At 38.7% G+C, this 23,164-nt stretch overlaps 1 protein-coding gene across 2 annotated transcripts in view; it reads right to left on the minus strand.

Moving 5' to 3' along the window:
* FSTL5 (follistatin like 5) overlaps window positions 1-23,164 on the minus strand; it is a gene marked incomplete at its 3' end in the record, with an annotated part of 983,490 nt that overhangs the window by 686,252 nt on the left and 274,074 nt on the right. For both annotated transcript variants that reach the window (XM_082261833.1, XM_082261832.1), the window contains exon 3: window positions 20,389-20,422. In XM_082261833.1, the coding sequence (XP_082117959.1) occupies window positions 20,389-20,422 (34 nt within the window). The remainder of the gene's footprint in view (window positions 1-20,388; window positions 20,423-23,164) is intronic.

Raw genomic sequence — 23,164 nt, forward strand, 5'->3', positions numbered from 1 at the left:
GGGCGTAACCCTTACACTACTTGACCGATAAAACATCATACCTGATTGTATTCACACACTGGATGTTTTAAAGCACGTTATTCCAAACAATTTAGGAATGTTAGGTGATTTATGCCCTTTATGGATCAAAACCCGACTCTGCGTCAACTACGTAATTTTCCATGGGAGTTTTGCCATGGATCCCCCTCCGGCATGCCACAGTCCAGGTGTTAGTCCCCTTGAAACAACTTTTCCATCACTATTGTGGCCAGAAAGAGTCCCTGTGTGTTTTAAAATTCGCCTGCCTATTGAAGTCTATGGCGGTTCGCCCGGTTCGCGAACATTTGCCGATGTTCGCGTTCGCCGTTCGCGAACGGCGAATTTTAGGTTCGCGACATCACTAGTTATCAATAACTGTAGCACACAAATCACAGAAGCCTTTATAGAAATCTGTGCTGAAAGAGTCTGTAAGACTGTTAACATATTACTAAAAGGGTCTGTAGCTGCTGATCCAATGGCTTCAACAAGTATGCGGCTTGTTCCAGGTAAGTGAATAAGAACATTTTAAAGCTAGAGAAAACTTCCCAACTAGTGGTTTTAGAAGGAGGTCAACAATAGCCTCCATATTTTTTACAGTACAGGTTTCATTCATTTAATTCATAGCATACATTCCCAAATTAGAGTATGAAGCATAACAAAATAATGCATATTCTGGTCTATTTGACACATGCATTTAAAGTCTGGGTGAGGAAATATAATGATAGATATAGGGATAGAGGTTTGATATAGACATTGGTCACAGTACCAGAAGTGATAGAGGAAATCACATTACAAGGGTACAACTTCCCACATTCCTAATCCCCTCCATGTGTGATGTGCAAAGAAATTAAATCTCTGTAGAGCATGGAGGATTGTGTCTATATACCGTAGAAAGAGAGTTTTCACAACAACAGATGGAATACAATTACTGCACAACACGCCCATTTAGTAAAACAAACATTTGTTTTGTCCTAAATATCACAACAACATATTAGGTATACCACATGCAACATTCCACTTAAAGCAAACCAAATAAAAAATAAGCTAACACAGTTTACCCAAAAATGTATATCTTCTTTAGCAATACTATATTAGCATTTAAGAGCCACCACTAGGGGCCAACCAGGCTCTACTGCAATGCATGTGTACTGCAGTAAGCTTAATAACAGGTAGGGGGAGCAGAGAGGGCAGCATGATGATAAAGGGTTCCGCTGTTTCCCTACTGTCCAATCAGCATATCAGAGGTGTGATTTGATCAAAATGTGCTGTTTCAGCTGCACTGGAGGTTGACAACCTGGCTGTGATTTCTTGGTTGGATGCCCAAATCCTAAAACTGAGTGTAGAGAATTGTAAAACCTTTGGCACGTAAAATGGTTCCTGTACGTGTATTTCAACTATGTATTCAGTTACTTCCCTGGAGTTCAGCTTTAATTTGCCAGTCCTCTGTTAAACATCAGTAATTTTACCTGGCTAACATGTCTTGATATGACAAAAATTTTATGTGGAGATATGTCTACACTGTAGCAAGATTTCAGAACTCATTATTTGTCATCACATTGGTAACATGTCAACATTATAGTAATAAGTCCGCAATCTGACAACATATAATCATTTTCTACAACTCAGTACTTTGCACAAGTGTTGCTATGTCCTGTCACCAGTGCCATGTGTCCCAGGTTTCATCCTTTGTCTCCTGGGTCAGCAATTTTTGCACTTTACAGCTATGTGGGTCCCTGCGAAGACATGGGTCATATCACCTGTGGCTATGTACATGCACATGCAAGTGCCCTGTACAGAGGCCAGAAATAGAGCAACTCAAAGCTAAGGGAACTCAGAGGTACAATATGACACAAACCTTAGGAAAATACCTAGGAGGATTTACTTGCACTAGGATCCAAACAATCCTCTGCTTCTAAAGTATTGGTCAATTTTAGCTTAAAGAGAGGAAAGCTAAATGTTTGCTTGTGGAAATGTTTTTTTTTTTTCATAATAAGGAATTTACCCCGACAGGGGGCTGTTTTTCTTTGGGAAGGGGTTGAGATTTTTGCTTGGAGGGTAGGGAGTGTGAGTGGGTACTTTTATCTGGAAGGGAGGATGAATTTTTGCTTGGCTAGGATGGTAGATTTTTTCATAGGGAGGTTATTTTGCTTAGATATAGGGGGGTAAGGTGAGGGAGGAATTCATGCATAGGGGGTAAGAAGGAATCATTTTACTAGGGTAGTTGAATGGGCATTGGGACAGTACTCCTAAATTCTCCATTCTGTCTTCATGATTGTACGTTACATACGGTATTACTCGTTGCTGTGTGTTTTCTTTCAAGTTCAAAGGCATGTTGCAAGTGAAAAAAAAAAAATTCAAAGGCAGGAAAAATGTTACAAGTAAGAATATATATTACATCTCTGAAGATTTGTATGTGCAACAATTGCAATCTCCTGTTTGTCTTTTAGGCTACATACCAACAGGAGTTAAAGATTGAAGGTGGACATTTAGCACATGTTAAACAAAGTGCCTAATGCTGGTACTATCAATTTAATTGTTACTCCTGTCACATTTATTGTGCACCCTTCATCTCCCGCTAGGCTCCATGGATGTGATATGATGTGATATAGAGGCCGATTGGCCACTCTTTGCACACAAATGAATAGGAGCTGTCATTGCTGGTTTCCAGAACAGCGAATGAGAAATATAGCTAAAAGGGATATGGTGGAGGAGCTTGCTGACTTCACCATTGTCAAAGTCACTATTCAGATCACAAAAATGACAGGGAGGAACCTACATTAAAACATAAAATATAAATTATGATTCCTTGTATTGTTGTGCACTTCTATTGCAGCTCAGGGCAGCTAGTTTTTTTCCCTCTTTTGGATCACTGGTTTACTTCAAAATATATAAGATTACTACATAAATCTGCTAAAAGCTAAATGCATTTGCTCACAACACAATCTTCTTGTTAGGGATCAATGGTTCTGCATATTGCATGTAAACAAGTTACACACTGCAAAAACACAATTTCACTTGAAGGTCTATTGTGATCTATTAAGTAAAATTACTTTTTTATTACCTCTGGCTGAGTTTCAAATTGTGAAATAATTTAATCCTAACTAGTTCTGTTATTATACCAGTACTTTTATATAAAATACCATGATCACATCAGAACTTAGGGTCTTTGTCAAAAGTAATTAAAGAGGTTGTAAATGATGAATGTTTTTTACATTAATCGATTTTCTGCATTAAAGTAAAAACCCTTCTGTGTTCTGACCTCCCCACCCTCCCCATTATACTTACCTGAGCCTGATCTTGATCCAGCGCTGTGCCAGAGAGCAGCAGCTTTCTTCACTCTCTCTTTTCTTACTGAACATAGAGAAAGCAGTGGGAGCCATTGGCTCCTGCTGCTGTCAATCGCAGCCTGTGAGAGAGTGGAGGGTGGGGCCGAGCCGCTTTGTCTGTGTCAAATGACACAAACACAGCGTGGCTCGGGATTGATTCAACACACACGCCCTCCATAGCAGGCAGGTGGCTAAGGGGGCACTCAGAAGAGGGGAGGAGCAAGGAATGCCAGCGGGGGACTGGGGAGGATCAAGGCTGCTCTGTTTAAAATCATTGCACAGAGCAGGTAACTATAATATCTTTTGTAATTTAACAACTTTAGTACCATGCTATAGCCAAAAGACAGCTACAATGCAGTACTATTGTTCAAGGAGGGTGTCCATAGATGTACTCCCAGATCCCCGCCCCATGTGCCCCCCTGCGACATGCATTGGGCACACTTTATGACCGCTATATCCTTCAGACATAGCTTATCACAGATTGAGGTAAAGGGCCAATCACAGTGGCCCTTTACCATGTAATCAGCTGTGTCCAAACACAGCTGATTACATGTAAACTGACTTTCAAGTTATCGGCAGTCCTTTCCTCCCATGACGCCTCTGTGTGAAGAAAGAAGTGCTAATAGCCGGCAAAGGCCGTCAGCACATTGTTTACACTGATAATCAAGGCACTGATTATCAGTGTCCTGATTATTAGTGCAGCTCCATCAGTGTCAGTCAGTGCCTATCAGTGCAGCTTATCAGAGCTGCCTATAAGTGCCATCAGTTCTACCTTATCAGTGCTGCCTCATCAGTGACCATTAGTGCAGATTATCAGTGCCATCAGTGCCGCCTCATCAGTGCTATTCAATGCCCATCAGTGCTGCGTCACCAATGAAGCTTCATCAGTGCCCATTAGTGCAGCCTCATCAGTGCCCATCAATGCAGCCTCAGCAGTTCCCATGGTTGCAGCCTCAGCAGTGCCCATCATTGAAGCCTCATCAGCGAACATTAGTGAAGAAAAAAAATTACTTATTTGCTAAATTTTGTAATAGAAAACAATACAAAAATTCAACATTTTTTTTTTTATTTGTTTAGAAAAAAATTTAACATTTAGTGATGAATAAATACCACCAAAAATAAAGACCTAAAAAATTTAACATTTAGTGATGAATAAATACCACCAAAAATAAAGACCTATCTGCCTTAAAGAAAGATAAAAAATGTCATATAGGTACAGTGTTGCATGACCAAGCAATTTTCATTTAAAGTGTGAAAGCACTCAAAGCTAAAAATTGGCCTGGGCAGGAAGAGGGTGGAAGTGCCTAGTATTGAGGTCGCTAAAATCATTTTAGAAATCCCCTTTACAATTACTTTAGGGCCCGGTCACATTACATGAATTGGAATCAAAATTGAATTTAAAATGATGACACACTTTTGCATGTTAGAATTACGCAGCAAAACGCGTGTTTAAAAATTGCACTAAACTTGTTACTCAAAAAGGAGCAGAAGCAGGTACGCTCGTTCTGGCAATGCAATATGTGAACTGGGCCTATTGTCTTGCGAATGTAAAAAAAACTTAAATGATTACCAGATTGGAAAAATCAGAAAGAAATAATCTGAAAATTTCTGTAACATAAACAGGGATATAAAGTCCCCAGCTCTGCTACAGGCTCCATGTCCCATTTCAGCCATGGGTGCTGGCTGCTCTCTGTCAACTCTTCTGGTCTTGTGAATTCAAACAAATGTAGAAATGCACTCTGCTAACCCTTTGAATTAGCAGAACCAAAGCCCCTGCTTAGTCGTAGAGCATTACTACTGTTCTAAGACTAAACCTTAGCAGGGGTCAAAATGCATCAGTGAAGGACACTGTGTGTGCAATGGGAAACAGATTCAATGTGAAGCAGAGTGTGCCTCTACAGTTGTTTGAACCCATGAACCAAGGATATCTTTAGAACCCAAATATGTTTTACATATCTCTTTGTATATCCAATTCCTAACTAACAGAAAACCTCTATTTAAGACCACTCACACGCTAACAATCATTTCTTCTAGTCAAGCTTTCATCACTGTCAAATGATGTTTTTACTTACCATCGGCACAATTTAATCCTATTCATTTTCAATCAAAACAGTTGTCTTTCCTACTTGTATACACACAAGCAGCCAAAGCCCTATATTTCCAAATTGTTATATACAGTATCTAACAAAATTTTGTACACCCCTAACATTTTTGTAAATATTTTATATTTTTTTCATGTAACAACACTGAAAAAAAACAATACTTTTCTACAATGTAAAGTAGTGAGTGTACAGCTTGTATAACAATGTAAATTTGCTGTCCCCTTCAAAATAACTCAACACACAGCTATTAATGTCTAAACGACTGGCAACAAAAGTGAGTACACCCCTAAGTGGAAAAGTCCAAATTGCACCCAAAGTGTCAATATTTTGTGTGACCACCAATTTTTTTTCCAGCACTGACTTAACCCTCTTGAGCATGTAGTTCACCAGAGCTTCACAGGTTGCCACTGGAGTCCTCTTCCACTCCTCCATGACAACATCACAAAACTGGTGAAGGTCAGAGACCTTGCGCTGCTCCACCTTCCGTTTGAGGATGCCACACAGATCCTCAGTATGGTTTAGGTCTGGAGACATGCTTGGCTAGTCCATCACCTTTACCCTCAGCTTCTTTAGCAAGGCAGTGGTCATCTTGGAGGTGTGTTTGGGGTCGGTATCAAGTTGGAATACTGCCCTGCGGCTCAGTCTCCGAAGAGAGGGTATCATGCTCTGCTTCAGTATGTCACAGTACATGTTGGTATTCATGGTTCCCTCAATAAACTGTAGCTCCCCAGTGCCGGCAGAACTCATACAGCCCCAGATCATGACACTCCCACCACCTTGCTTGACTGTAGGCAAGACACACTTGTTTTTGTACTCCTCACCTGGTTGCCGCCACACACGCTTAATAGCATCTGAACCAAATAAGTTTATCTTGGTCTCTTCAGACCACAGGACATGGTTCCAGTAATCCATGTCCTTAGTCTGCTGGTCTTCAGCAAACTGTTTGTGGGCTTTCTTGTGCATCATCTTTAGAAGAGGCTTCCTTCTTGGACGACAGCCATGCAGACCAATTTGATGCAGTGTGCGGCGTATGGTTTGAGCACTGACAGACAAAACCCCTCACCCCTTCAACCACTGCAGCAATGCTGGCGGCACTCATACATCTATTTCCCAAACACAACATCTGGATATGATGCTGAGCATGTGCACTCACCCTCTTTGGTCGACTATTGCGAGGCCTGTTCTGAGCGGAACTTGTCCTGTTAAACCGCTGTATGGTCTTGGCCACCATGCTGAAGCGTTAAACCGCTGAAGGGTCTTGGCAATCTTCTTATAGCCTAGGCCATCTTTATGTAGAGCAACATTTCCTTTTTTCAGATACTCAGAGAGTTCTTTGCCATGAGGTGGCTTGTTGAACTTCCAGTGACCAGTATGAGAGAGTGAGAGCGATAACAACAAATATAACACACCTGCTCCCCATTCACACCTGAGACCTCGTAACACTAATGAGTCACATGACACCGGCGAGAAAAAATGGCTAATTGGGCCCAATTTGGACATACTAACTTTTGTTGCCAGTGGTTTAGACATTAATGGCTGTGTGTTGAGTTATTTTGAGGGGACAGCAAATGTACACTGTTATAGAAGCTGTACACTCACTACTTTACCTTGTAGCAAAGTGTAATTTCTTCAGTGTTTTCACATGAAAATATATAATATATAAATATTTACAAAAATGTGAGGGGTGTACTCACTTTTGAGAGATACTGTAGGTTAGTCATGCATTTTATATTGTTATAATTCCACCTTAAGATTTCTTTATAATCTGTCATCTCAAACACCTTCTTCCCTCCCAACAACTGATTGCTGCACACCATAAAACAGACTCTGTACCAGACACAAAAAACATAGTGTAAAACAATTACACTGAACACCACTTTATAATACTCCAGATAGATCATATTCAATACTGAAACTAAGAGGAGTCATGGTATCAATGTTTTTAAGCCAAGCTGCCCATTGCTTTAATGTTGAACTCCAGTATTAATGAACTTTTGAAATACTTTATATTGTTTGCTTGGGCCAATCTGGACCAAACAAATTATGTCCCTCACTAACATGTGAGGTCGCTGGATGTGCGGTATAGATTGTATCTAGCTGAGGCTACATACAACATACCACACTGTGTTCCAGGTTTGAGCCGAGACTTCCAGTCTCATACCAGGAACACAGTAAGTCTATCACATCGGCCCACAGCCATTTAAAGAAAGCCACTTAATTGATAGAAATGGGAAATGCACCACAATGCACATGTCTTGCAATTTGTTCTGGTGCACTGTTCTACAGTTCTTTTTTTGTCTTTTGCCATATGTTGATAGGTTGCTTTTAGTTTTGGATAATGTAGGGAAGGGTTCAACCCTGTCAGCATGTTTTTTTTTCTGACCGTGTACTATTGTGGGGAAACCCTATTACTTGTCCCAGAGATGCAACAGCATATTAGCTGAAGTCTTACAAAATGAGGAGAATTTCCTTCTTAGGTAGGCTAACCTGGAACAAGTGTCCCAGTTGGAAGATTTCCCATTATCTCTTGTTCTTGGGACACTACCATTTTGGATTTCCTCTCACTTTATGCCTACAGTACAATTAAAGGTGTGAATCTCCTTAGCAGGGACAGGGACAACAATAAAACTTGACAAAGGGCCTAACCCTTATCACTCTATCCAAAACATAAAACATAAAAGGTTTTGTTTAGAAACACACTGTAAACAGTGGTGAATTGTCTTTAAAAAATGACAACATTTCTAATCGTGACGCTAATTGCAAAAATATTTCAGCTAAAAAATAAGAATTAGAGCGTTTAACATTTTTCACAAAGCAGTAACAAGCGTTTAACAGTAATATAGGAACTTATTAATTTTTACTGAATAAGGCCATGAGTGCCTTGAGGATTTTCCTTTTTTGATATGTGTGTACTAGGCCTTATAAATGGCCTCCTAATAAAAATAAAGAATAGGTCATTTGCCTCAGGCCCACTATTAGAACAAGCTCCCTAAGAGAGTTGCCATTTATAAAAGATGAAATTGTGAGGATGTAAAACATCTCCAATTCCAACTGTTTAAAAATGAAGTAACCATTTTCCTTAACTGTTTGGAATGAATAAAGAATGTCATCAAGCCTCCTTTTACAAGATTCTATTATTCCTCACCAAATTCTAAAAATCGTAAGATGCCCACAAACATTCAAGGCAGCTAGTCATTCATGCAATATGTTCACTGAAAAGAAAGTTGCACGCACATTCAGAATATATATATATATATATATATTTATATACATTATATACATGGCTCAGGTGGTGGCGGATCCGCTCAGCTTGGCTAGAGTGGGGGGCGGGTCTGCTCGGCTTTAGACAAGCCGCACGAGCCACCTCCCCAGTCATCTCTATGGAGCGCTCTGTGAGCCGCTCTGCACGCTGGGAAGTGTAGTTTCCAGCACAGCTGGTGGCGGATCCACTCGGCTTGGCTAGAGTGAGGGGCGGGTCTGCTCGGTCTTAGACAAGCCGCATGAGCCGCCTCCCCAGCCATCACTATGGAGCGCTCTGTGAGCCGTGCTGCACGCTGGGAAGTGTAGTTTCCAGCACAGCCCCGTGGATTGTCTTCTCACTGACATTCCAGACTTGAGGCGGCAGAGAAGATGTGCGTCCCAGGGCAGCGAGGAGGAGGAAGAAGAGTCAGCAGCGAGAGAGACTTCGGGTAACAGCCTACATGCAATGCAACATGTATAGAATTAGAAAACAACAATGTGTGCACGCTAAAACCCCTCATACAGACAAAAAATATTAAATTTTTTTTGGAAAATGCATGATGTCCCAATAGTTATGCGCAAATTTTGACTATAGCACACATGTGGATCTAAATTTTATTGTAAACAAATAAAGTGACCGTGCATGTGTGGCATTAGTGGAAAAAAAACATGAAATACTGTATTAAAAAGTAAAAATAGCGTAGCGCTAAACTAATTAAATCACATGTGAATATGATAAACAGAAATACATGTCATATAAAAAAATTGATAAATATATAACAAAAGTAGTGGTAGGAAATCCAAAGAGAGTCCAAAAAGTGCTCAAAAAGTCCCAATAAAACAAAATTGTGAGTATTCATCCAGGAAAGGGAAACGTATTTCCAAAGCTGCTCCCTATAATATTCGCACAGTGGTGTCCCCTACTCACACTTCCCTGTGGTTGCCTCATAAGAAGTTTTGGAAATAAGTTTCCCTTTCCTGGATGAATACTCACAATTTTGTTTTATTGGGACTTTTTAGCACTTTTTGGACTCTCTTTGGATTTCCTACCACTATTTGTGTTATATATTTATCAATTTTTTATATGACATGTATTTCTGTTTATCATATTCACATGTGATTTAATTAGTTTAGCGCTGCACTATTTTTACTTTTTATTACTTTGGATCACTGTCTGTTTGGTCTAGTGTCAGCAGCTTGTTTAAAATTTCTTTCCCTCGCTCCATTCAATATTTTTTTAGCGCAGAAATTCCCTATTGTTTTTTTGTATGTAAACATAAAAAAAGTCAATAGGTATTGTGAACGGTTTAAAACATCCCAGTGCCAGGTTCCAAAATGGCCCTTTTGGAACCTGGCACTGGGATGTTTTAAGCCGTTTGTGGAGTATACGTTGGCACCCCTCAACCCTGCAGTCTGTATGTAGCGCACCTCTCAATCCTGCACTCTGTATGTAGCGCATATTTACTTAACAAGGCAGTAATGATATGTACAGTGCCTATAGTAGCCTATCGTATTATATCCTTATTTTATTTATCAGAGTCAAATCAATGAAATATACTTTATATTATTAATGTTAAAGTTGTTGTCAATATTTATTTTTGTAACCTAATTCTGCATACTACATTTAACAGTGTCACTTAATGAGATAATTTAAGAGGGCGTGTTTGGGGGTGGAACAATAGGCGGGGCAGGGTAAGGTTGGGTGGGACAACTGGTGGCGAGTAACTCTTAAGGCCTGGCTAGTAGCTCAGGACTTGAAATTTTGAGCCCTGTATATATATATATATATATATATATATATATATATATATATATATACAATTTGGTAATGCTGACATGTTACCTAGTATTTTATGTGAAGCTTTTAAAAGGTCTTCTCCTTTAAATTGATTTAAAATGTGTAAAGGTGAAAATAAAAAATACCAAATTATGCTTACCTACAAATCAGCTTTTAGAAGTTGCCAGTTTTCTTTTAGAATATAAATGTAAATAAATTGTGGCTTGTGTATAAAGAGTGCAGTATTAGGAGCAGCTGGGCTTCATATGAGACAGTTGGAAGCTGATTGATTGCTATGTGCAACAAGAAATGTTCCCATTTGTACCATTTTCATACCTAATCCTTGTCATCTGTTTGTCAAATATGAATATAAAAGCATACAGTGAAGCAAGTTTTTTTAAATTGTAACTTTAAAGTTTTTTTTACTAACTTTATACCTGAAATATTACTTTATACCTACTTTAGGGTCTTCACACTGGCTAAAAAAGTTTTGTGTCTTGCCTGTAGAAGCAACTCAATGTTATTCTAGGTGTCCATGCACATTAGGACATTTAGAGGCATATTTTAAGCTAAATGATTAACCGGTTGCCGACCGCCGCAAGTACATATACTGCGGCGGTCTGCCCCGGACAGGCAAAGTGACGTATGGGTACGTCACTAGCCTGGGAGCCAATAGCGGGGGGGCGCGCACCGCCGGAGGCGGTCCCGCCTCCGCTCGTTCATGGACACCTCCGTGCGTGTGACTGGCGGACCCAATGTCCGCCGGTCACTCGCAATCATCCGCTGTGAAGGGAGAAAGGCAGGCGGCTAATGTAAACAAAGCCGCCTGTCATTCTTCCCTGTGTAAAAGCACTGATCTAACGGTCCTGCTATGTAGGGCCGTTGATCTGTGCTGTTACACACACAGCCACATCCCTGCACAGTTAGAAGCACGGACCTAGGGACACACTTAACCCCTCCCTCTCCAATAAAGTTAACCCCTTCCCTGCCAGTGTCATTTTTACAGTAACAGTGCATATGTATAGCACTGATTACTGTAGTAATGTCACTGGTACCCCCAAAAGTGTAAAAAATGTCAGTCAAGGGTCCGATCTGTCCGCCGCAATGTCGCAGTCCCGCAAAAAAAATCGCAGATCGCCGCCATTACTCGTTAAAAAAAAACAACAAAAATGACAAAAATCTTTCCCTTAGTTAGTAAACACAATAACTTTTGCGCAAACTAATCAAAATACGCTTATTGTGATTTTTTTTACCAAACATAGGTAGCAAAAAACAAATTGGCCAAAAATTTAAAAAAAATAGATTTTTACATTTTTTGGGGGGGAATTTCATATAAAAAAATGTGAAAAATATTGTTATTTTTGCAAAATTATCGCTCTTTTTTTATAGCGCATGATCAAAAAATCGCACAGGTGATCAAATATCATAAAAAGAAAGCTCTATTTGTGGGAAAAAAGAACGTCAAATTAGTTTAGGTACAGCGTCGCACGACCGCGCAATTGTCCGTTAAAGTCACGCAGTGCCGAATCGCAAAATACCCCCTGGTCAGGAAGGGGTAAAATCTTCCGGGGCTTAAGTGGTTAAAGGGAGGAAACAAAAACCTTAGACCACCAAAAGAAAGCTCTATTTGTGGGAAAAAAAGGATGTCAAATTAGTTTAGGTACAGCATCGCACGACCGTGCAATTGTCCGTTAAAGTCACACAGTGCCAAATCGCAAAATACCCCCTGGTCAGGAAGGGGGTAAAATCTTCCGGGGCTTAAGTGGTTAAAGGGAGGAAACAAAAACCTTAGATTGGAGCTTTCTGGCAGAAAAAATGCTAAACACTACTAAACGCACCTAAACATGCGTACAAAAATGCTCTATATGAGTTTTTTTTCTGCCAAGGGAACTGGGGTTTTTTTAAGCCCCGTGTTCATGGAGCCTTATACCTAAAATATTGTTAGCTTCAGGCTGGTAATATCTTTGAGTTTCAATATGGCATTTTTTGGAGGAAAGGAACCGTTTAGGTGATAACAAAATACTGCTTTGTGAGTTATTAGCCTTTTAATAGTTAAAAATTAAAAAAAAAAAAAACCTACAAGTATTAAAAAAAAACCTTATAATCCTTCCAAAAACACAGACAGCTCTGAACTTCGTGGTTTGGAAAGACAACATTACCTTTGCTGATCTGAAATCCTAGAGGAGTATTGGAAAACAGATCCTAGGTCTGGCACTGCTTCTAAGTAATGGGCCATACACACTATACAATTTTCTTTAGATTTTTTCCTTCAGACTTACCAAAACCATATAATATGAGGTCAAACCTAAACACTTTCAAATTGTATGCAATCAAGCAGGCCCTTGCACTACATAGAAAAGGTAAATCTAAAGGAAATCTGACAACAAAAGTTGTATAGTGTGTATCCAGCTTAAGACTTAAGCCCCTTACACACGCAACGATTATCGGCCGACCGATCGTCCGTCTTTTGTCCAGAGTGGTGTTTTGTTGGTTGGAATGTGCCTAGACTGCACACGAATTTTCTCGCCCAACAAAAATCTACTTCAGAAGTGATGTCATGTATTGGTTTGATTTCTTTGTGTTCTTTCTTCTCTGAGCATGCCCAGACTTACTCATGAGATTTTTCCCTGTCGAAATCAGTACTGACGGCCAACAAAAATTTTATAGTCTGCACACCAGATTTTTTTGGGCCGAAAAGTCCGAGTCGGTTGTCGGAAGCATCATACTAACAAGCCGAAAATCAGCAGATCGGACGTTGGTCGAAAATTCCCTGCCAATTTTCGACGAGTGTGTATGGGGCTTTAGCAATATATTGAGTCTGGTCTGACTAGGCTGTTCTTAATTAGGAACCTTAGGTCAAGGAGTAAATAAAAGAATACCAACATATGATGTAGATGGAAGGGTTTGAAACAAGCCATGCTTTTTAGAGGTCAGCCTGTGCATTGTTTTATCCATATAAATTCCATAGACCCCCCTTTCTGATATATTTTAAATATGAGGTGTATATTTGCTGTAGGGCTTCTCTGTTAACGATGTGATGGAAGCTAAATTAGTTTTGGAACCTGTAATATTTGATTCCTTATTTAATTATATCACAAAACAGTCAAATCAACATGACTCCCTATTTTCCATTATCCATGAGTTTGAACCATTCAGATAGTTTCTTGCGTGGGAGCTCCACTGACCAGCATTTAAGCCAGTGTATTTGCCAAGCCACTGCATGGCTGAAGGAAAAAGATCTAGCTAACTATGGACAGTGGAATCCAAAACAATAGTATTCTGGGCCATACACTTAGTCCACATTGCAACAGGCTGCCATACACACAAATGCAGACTGTATGGCAGGGCCCACCAGGGCAAAGACAGCCATAAGGGCTCTAACCTTTCATTTACTGCATCTTTATACATGAGACTATTCTTCAGGGGTGTCTTGTCAAGGTGAATCTGGGACTGATAGAAATCCTGTTTGTAACACCCTCAAGTCCTTTTGAGCTCTAACAACTCTTTTTCCTGCTAATAGTATCTCTGCACAGAATGCACTGCATTTTACATTAAAAAACAGGGGTAAGTACACAATTTTCTAATTGGAATAACTGACTCAAATTACCTTTTCTACAGATGTCTATGTCTTCAAGAATCACATAGCTATGGTAGGGAAAAACACCTTGCAATGACATAACCAGTAAAGTTTAGCAATCTTTTGATATATATGGGTGCATCATGTTTCTAAGGGTCCTAAACATGGGAGAATGCAAATTGCATTGCAGCGCAATGCAGATAATAGTGAATGTGGGCATAGATACAGATTGATTCCCACAGACACAGTGAAACTGTAAAAAAGGGTGTGTCCAAAAAAATATTTTAGTTTGGTAAATCAGCTCACTTGCAAATTAACTGTCGTCCCAGCATCTAACAGTAAAATACAATTGTTAATAGATTATATAAAGAGATATACACAGTTCTATTATAAGCAACTCTAGAATTACATTTGCTAAAAGATTTAATAAATTCATATATATTATTTATGTATTAAAATATGATTTTTTTAAAGTTCATTCAGAAATAATACATAATAATATATATTTTATGTGTGGTATTTTTTGCATTCCTAAATGGTTCAAAATGTTTTTAACAACATTTCAAAGGAGTGCTATTAAATACTATATGGGGCACATGGCCCTCAAATTATTTTACATTTAAATAGAAAAGATCAAGCCATAAAGCAGGGGACTGCTAATTTAATCAGAAAAAGCTGACACTATGCTCTGCGCAGTCAAGAATTACATGTCTGAAATTGATCTGTAAGCAAAAATCATTTTACATTTAGATGTTAAGGTAAGCGTAAAATTAAAAGGATCAATATCCTATGTGACATATATAGTAATTAATGATCTTCAAATCAATACCTTTTCTCTTCATGCTACAAAAATCACAGTATTTTAACTGATAAGTATATGCTTGTGAAACTATAATGGTGATTAAAGTATAAATACTAATTTATTATAGCTCAAACTCAAATATATATACACTATATATACACTATATTTCTAAAAGTATTGGGACGCCTGCCTTTACACACACATGCATTTAAATGGCATCCCAGTCTTAGTCTGTAGGGTTCAATATTGGGTTGGCCCACCCTTTACAGTTAAAACAGCTTCAATGTCTTCTATGGTGCCCATATTGCCACCTCGGTGATGTGGACAGAGCTCCTGAAGGCATCCAAAGGTGGACTATGATGAGTCCAAAAAGTAAGAGGTATTTTTTTTACAATTATGAATGACTGTGAAGAACAAAAAAAGAGGGGGTGGGCACAACATTTGCCCAGCAATGAGCTTTACATTTTTTTCTGTTTACTAATCCATAATGGATTTCCTTTTTTTTTTTGTTTCACTGCGAATTTGCCTTTATTAAAATGAAATAAATCCATGAGGGCGTGATTGTCACAGAAAAGAAGGCAGTTTGCCACACAAATAATAGATAGATAATATTAGTAAAACTATTATCTGCACTGATGGGCACTTGTAGGTGCCACTGATAGGTGACACTGATGAGGAGGCACTGATGGGCACTAATTGGCAGCACTGATGAGCACTGAAAGGTGGCAATGATGGGCACTGGTTAACAGCACTGGTGGGCACTGATTGGCAGCATTAGCGGGCACTGGTAGGACTGCACTGATACCTGGGACACTGATTATCAGTGCCAAAGTTCCTTTAACACAAGCTGGTTATTGGCTTTCTTCATCTCTCCTTACAGGGTCAGCATTAGGAGATAAAAGGTGATAACCGGCTTGTGTTTACATCCTAAGATCAGCTGTCATTGAACATGGCTGATCACATGGTAAAGGGGCACTGTGGTTGGCTCTTTACCCTGATCTGCGATCAGCTGATTCTGAAGGGCAGCGTGATCAAGGGAGGATACAATTCTAATATAAGGCTATATCCTGCAATATCACACTATGGGAGGCTCTCTCTATATCTTTGTTTCCTGACATGCATGCCAGCATACAAGGTATTCATAGCGTTAAAGGGACCAGTACCCCAGTATATCAGAGACATATATGAGGATATCTGGAGGACCCTAAGTGATACAGAGACCTGAGTACCAACTGATTATTATAAATTTGGCGTGTAGATTTATATATGAAGGTGAAAGTTCTGTGAGCACTGAGGTGACATGTGTAAAATGATCGATAAGCACTTTTATTACACCAAAATATGTGGGACTGTGTTAGCACCATTGATTTATGGCTCTATTGAAGGACTGGCACTTTATTATAGAAATGTTGCACAGTGTTGATAACATGACTTTGTTTATAAGGCACCTTCAATAGCATAATTTATTATACAGGTATGTAATAATCACTTTACACTGTTAATGTTATAAGAGAAATTGTGCAACATAAGTTTATTTATTTATTTGCATTGTGAGTGTGGGAACACATTTAGGTGTTTGCAGCAATCATTAACATTTTTTTTTTTGGTTTAATTAATTTTGCACTGCAATATTGACGAGCGTTAAGCCTAAGTACAAAGGGAGCACGGGAGTTTATACACCTTTTGTTTAGACTATATAACTTAACATACTCCCCACTCTGGCCACCTTCACCACTGTCCTCTGCTCCCTAAAGCTCTGAGTTGTGGGTGGTCCCTCAGTTTCATCACATACATTGCAGAGATATTTACCCCTAGGCATTGAATATTAAGGAGATGAGCATGCGACTGCAACTGAGAGCGCCTTATAAAGGTGTCAGCGCTAAACCAGTTGCATTGGTGGAGGAAGCCTACTGGAACCACGAATTTGAAAAGTATTATTCCTTACTTTTGTACCCTCAGGCTTATTGAGCATGAATAAAAGAAAGGAAAAGGAGACGCAAACACCTAGTGCATTACCCGTGGTACTGTTTAAAATAATTTCATAAAATGCTGAATGCATACTTACAAACATGAAGAATTAAAATCGTATTGCAAATTCCTGTCACACGTGTGTTGGACCATGTCCTGGAAATTGCTACCGCTAACGCATTTCGGGAGTCAAGCTCCCTTCTTCAGAGCTCTGGAGAAGGGAGCTTGACTCCCGAAACGCGATAGCGGTAGCAATTTTACAGGACATGGTCCAACACACGTGTGACGGGAATTTGCAATATGATTTTAATTCTTCATGTTTGTGAGTATGCATTCAGCATTTTATTAAATCATTTTAAACAGTACCACGGGTAATGCACTAGGTGTTTGCGCCTCCTTTTCCTTTCCTTTATGCATCGGTTTGGAGTTCCCTGCCTGAGGAGAGCAGCACGCCAGTCTTCCCCTTCGGAGTGAGCGCTTGGCTGATATATCTTATTGAGCATGAAACCCCTGCTGTGTGGTGGCCGCCATTGCAAATGTATTTTTTTCCCAGCTTTAAAAATATATAGGAGATCATTTAAATTGAAAAACTTGAGGATTAGACCACCAAAGGAAAGATACAATGTGAAGCTATAGAAATAGAGTAGATTCACAACTAATTCCTAGCTTAGGCTGTGCCAGAAAGTTTCATTTATTTCACTAAATCTTTTGTTAGTAGTTGAATGACCTCTTTGTTAGATTGGAATGCATTTGTTCTGTACACAAGAATGTCTTTTTTTTTCTCTGTTTTTTTCTTTTTACATTTTTATACATCATGAGCATTACTTGGTTGATGCATCTTATCAATCATGCTTTACTTTCTTACCAAACATTATTTAGAAGTTATTCTATGAATATCTGTGTAACGCTAAAGGGAAACAGTGTTTTACAACATTTGGAATAATGACTCTTAAATTACATTTATTTTCTTAGTGATGCTCATGTGGGCATAACTCAAGCAGTTTCTGTTTTCTAATATCTTTTTTAATAGACTCACTATAGAACAGTACATTTCCTAATATACCAATTCTGTGTAACAAATTTATTCTAAATAGATTTTAGAAGAGTTTTGATTATATTACATTATACTAATATATTTTAAATTGACCACCACTTTAAAAGGAATGTGTTTTTTTTGTATAGTTTCTTTAGTATATTTAGGACTAAATAGACAAAAATGATAACCTTGTTCAGATAACAATGATATTTTGCATAATAATATTTTTTATTTTTATTCACAGCCAGTTGATTGAACTCCATGTTCCTTTTTATATGTTTATTTTATCCTATTCTTAGCTGATCTGTTGCAAAAAATATTGCTAAAAGTGATCAGTGTTTTCACCTGAAATGTACATATAGAGCCTAATATGTCATTTGAGAAACTCTCCCCCTCCCTCTATGCTCTGTTCAGACAGAAATATTGAATTTCATTTAGAAAGAGAACATCTAAAAGTAAACAGCTACTGATATATACATATACAGTATGTGCATTAGGCTGACCAGGTAACCCTAATTTTCAGAAACAGTCTCCCCTTTAAGGAGGCTGTCTTCCAAAGAAAGAGTCCTTGGCCCGGGAGCTGTGTGGTAATTTTCTATGGAAACGTATTTTCTACATTTAAACAGGTAAAAGCTCCTTGGTTGCCTGTCCTGGAGGAGAAGAAGAGAGGGGAGGGGTGCAAACATTAGCTTCCCAGCTCCCTTGGAGAATTTATTGACATCTGCCCACTAGGAAGAGTCCTCCAACTAGGGCATAGATACAGCAGGGATAATGGAGTTCAACCCTTTTCCGAGCATCCACTGTGAGACCTAAAACTTAACACAAGCAAAGACAGACCTGTGACCTTGGGCTGGGATACAGCATAGAAAACCCTGCACCCACTTCCACAGAAAATTTTGCTTATTCTAGCACTGACGGCAGCACGAAAAGTACCTAAAGCTGCCCTGACTCCCTACAGACATCATGTTCAGGTGAGTGTATGGAAGAAATGGACTGGATGGCAGTACTCCAAAAAATGAGTCCTTTATTGAAGAAAACAAAAATACATGAAAGATAATCATACCACAGCAAAGATGATGACACTGGCAGCTAACGCGTTTCGCACCCAAGCTGGTGCTTAGTCATGTTCAGGTGAGTGATTGAGAACCCCTATCAAGTTAGGATGTGCAGAGCTCATTCCAGCCTTTTCTACACACAAGCTGTTGGCAGTGACAATCTCTTGCTCCCCATGACAGACTAGTTGACTTTTCCTACTCTGCTGGACCAAATAGAGGCAGCTGTGCTGTGTGCTGGGCTGTATATATTTCTGATTCCCTGTACTGTGTATGTTAAACACACATGATACCTGCATTCTGTGCATTCCCCACTGTGCATGCTGTCTCATCCATCCCCTCTGGGTGCGCAAGGATAAGCTGTATCTGGTAGGTCACATTGTGGACATATACTGTGGAGGTTCACATTTCATGGTGAACAGCCATACTTTGATTTCAAAGATGTTTGATTGCCAAAAATAAATAAATAAACTGCACTAGTGTGAGATTAAACTCGACCATGGATATTTAATCCTAAAACTACCTGTATAATAATTACATTGTGTCTACATTTAATATCTATTCATTCAGGAGTTCACAGTAAGCATTTTTTTAGAACTGATCTTTGTTTTATTTAAACCCAACATTTCACATAGGTATCCAAATTATACATATGAAATGTAACCATATCTTAAAGCAGATCTATAACCCTTTTTCAAAAAAAGTGGCATACTATGGTATTGATTTACTAAATGCAAAAAAGACTGTTCACTTTGCCATTAAATGTTCACTTTTTAAGGGAACCTGCCCTTAACTTAGCGATTGTGCTGAAAATTGCCTTAGTAAAAAAAACAGTATATTTGTGTGCAGATGATTGGATGATGGAAGTCAGCAAACCTCATTCACTAACCTAAAGGAAACTTTTCTTGCAAGTCAATAGTCTATTTGCCTTTAGTAAAGTAATGTTTCTTCTTCACTATAGGTTTCCTATCTTCCTGTTCACAATCGTCTTCTACTGGATACTGGGATGAATAAACTCCCTTGCACATGCACAGGAGCTACATCATCCTACATCATCCTGGGATGCCAATCATGATGGCTGAAGATGCAGAACCTTGAAAAAGTTGGGTAGAAGATGTTGGCTCTGGAGAGGAAGCTAGCAGATCTTAAAGTAGTGGACAGTAGTGGAGGTGAATATAGTTCTGTGTTAAGATGTGAACGTATTTATAACATTTGTCTTTTGTTTTCTTACTTTCTATACTTATGTCAATGGTAATAAAACTGTTGTTTCCCTACCGAGTCATTGTATTGAACTGAGTGTTTTCTGGGCACGCTGCCTAGATCTCTGTTAGTTAACCAACATTTGAAGCTGTGAAAAGCCATGCTAAAATGTTTAAACCACACGGAGAGAGAAGTAAACCAATTTCCTTTGCTATCTCTCATTTAATGCTTTTGACACCACTAACTTGCATCTGTTCACCAGGCAACGTAAACAACTTGAAGTGACTTACCTTTGTTTCTTGTCACTTCATGATGTCTCTCTTGCTAAAATAAAAAATAAAAAATAATGTTAGGCTTGTAAAATAAATAATGTACATGTTTATCTACATTTATGCTCATACAGTCACTCTTTAGTTCAGTTGTAGAAAATATTCATATCCATTGCATTGTCAGAAGACAGATGAAATGATTAGTATTCCAGATCAGATCTTAGGGTAAAACTTTAATAACGCCTGTCCAACCAACCCCAACCAACCCCTGTCATGAGCTTAACGCCTGTCCAACCAACCCCAACCAACCCCTGTCATGAGCTTCCAGAAAACTTCACATATCAAAACTTCATAGCTGGGTTTTAAAGGCAAATAAACCCTTACAACCAGCTACCCTAATCGCATACACATACATAATTTTACTGACAAAGCACTGTCACTGGTATTGTAAAACTAATTAATAGAATTTATCTTAAAATATTTTGAACAGTCTTTTGGCATAGTTTAAACTTTCAGATATCTGGGCATTTGAAACTGAGCATAAAATGCAGAAACCTCTAGTGAAAATTATCTTTCAAAATGATTGTGAGATCAATATATGCAGTAAAGACAATTAACCACATAAGGACCAGAAGGTTTTACCCCCTTAATGACCAGGCCATTCTTTTGAGATTCTGCACTGTGTTGCTTTAACTAACAATTGCGCAGTCGTGCAATGATGTACCCAAATAAAATTGATGTCCTTTTTTTCCCACAAATAGAGCTTTCTTTTGGTGGTATTTTATCACCTCTGCAATTTTCATTTTTTGCTGCTATAAACAAAAAATAAACAACAATTTTGAAAAAAAAAAAATATATATATATATATATTTTTCACTTTCTGCTATATACAGTAACATTCCCAATGGAAGAAAATTTGTTTCATCATTTTAGGCCAATTAGTATTCTGCCACATATTTTTGGTAAAAAAAAATCGCTATAAGTGTATATTCATTGGTTTGCGCAAAAGTTATCACATCTACAAACTAGGAGAAAGATTTATGTCATTTTTATTTATTTATTTTTTACTAGTAATGGCTGCGATCAGAGATTTCTAGTGGGGCTGCGACACTGCGATGGACAGATCGCACACCTGACATTTTTGGGGGGTCAAGTGACATTACTACAGTAATCGGTGCTAAAAATACTGTAGTAATGACATTGGCAGGGAAGGGGTTAACACCAGGGGCGATCAAAGGGTTAAATGTATGCCTAGGGGGTGTTTTCTAACTGTGATGGGGATGGGCTTATGGAATAAACACAGGAGGAGGAACACGGGAGTCCTGTTTTGATCGCTGACAGAAGTGTTTATAACATCAGACCGCTGTTCCGTCTTCCCAGGGAGTGATCGCGGGTTCCCAGTGGCAATCGCGGTCGCCGGCCCTGCAAATCAGCTTCCCCTCTCGTGAATCACCACACGTGCGCCGCCGGAGGAGCGACATATGGGTACAGCGATTCGCGCAGCCGTCTCAGACCCCTTGCCACAGTATATCTGCGGCAGGTGGTCGGGAAGAGGTAAAAGTTACTTCAAAATCTTTCCATACACAAGTTCAGTTTGACTTTGAAACCTATCCTTTCTTAAGCTTACTTATTGGTTAGTCTACATCCCCATCCCAGTTGAACACCAAAGAGGAGGCTTGTGAAGAGTATTTGCATAAAAATTCAGTGGGGTATTGTATATTATGGGATCTACTGATTGTTTTATTTTATCCAGTGCTAATGCAGTTTTCATTATATGCTCAACTTGAAACACCTCGGTGTTTGCTGGGTTACATTAAGACAACTCCACCAAAGAGATGAGTGCTATTCATTTTTTTAATTTTTAAATGAAAATGTTTTTGCAAAAAGGTTTTATAAACATTCCACCCCAATATACTTAAGTTAGTCATTGATGATTAGTGTTTTTTTGTTCATCCAGTTGACTGAATGAAAAAAAAAAAAAAAAAAACAGCTAACAGATTCCACAGGTAGATGAAGGAAAAAATGTAACATTCAAGGAAATCAAGGGGTAAGCATTTTTCTATTAGAACAAAATGTAAATCTAGATCTGAATAATGAAAATTGAGCTTCAACTGGCTTTCTATTAAGCCAAACAGAGATACTTAGTAAAGTGTTTGCTCTATATAGCACCACTTGAACAGGGATTTTTACAGCGTTCCCACTGCAGCCAGAAAAAAACACTCTCCACTCAACTGGAGGAGCATTATAATATAGTACAAGACCTACCATTTACATGTAATTGGTGAACCTACAATGAATGGTTCACTACAGGAGGAAGGAGGAGGAAGTCTGATTTTACAAATACGTACACATGAAAGTCATACAAAAAGAATGTGCCTACAATGGGTGTTCTAGCCTTGGGACCTCTATAGAAATGAGAGGCATGCCTGGAAATTGTATCAACCTCAGACACGTTGAAAAAAAAATTGATCGTAGCTGAAAGTAAAAGGTACTATTCAGGGAAACCAGGAGGGGCGGGGGGTATTCATTTTTCATTTCAGAAATGTAAATCTACATGAGAACTGAATAATAAAAAAATAGTTTGAACTGATATACAATGATTCTATTAAGCCAAACATGTATACTTAGTAAAGTGTTTGCATCATATAGCACCACTTAAAAATTGATTGCAGCTGAAAGTAAAAGGTACTATTCAGGGAAACCAGGGGGTATTCATTTTTCATTTCAGAAATGTAAATTTACATAAGAACTGAATAATAAAAAAAAGTAGTTTGAACTGATATACAAGGATTCTATT

This window comes from Pelophylax lessonae (assembly GCF_965119305.1).
Source record: "Pelophylax lessonae genome assembly, chromosome: 1".
Lineage (NCBI taxonomy): Eukaryota > Metazoa > Chordata > Amphibia > Anura > Ranidae > Pelophylax > Pelophylax lessonae.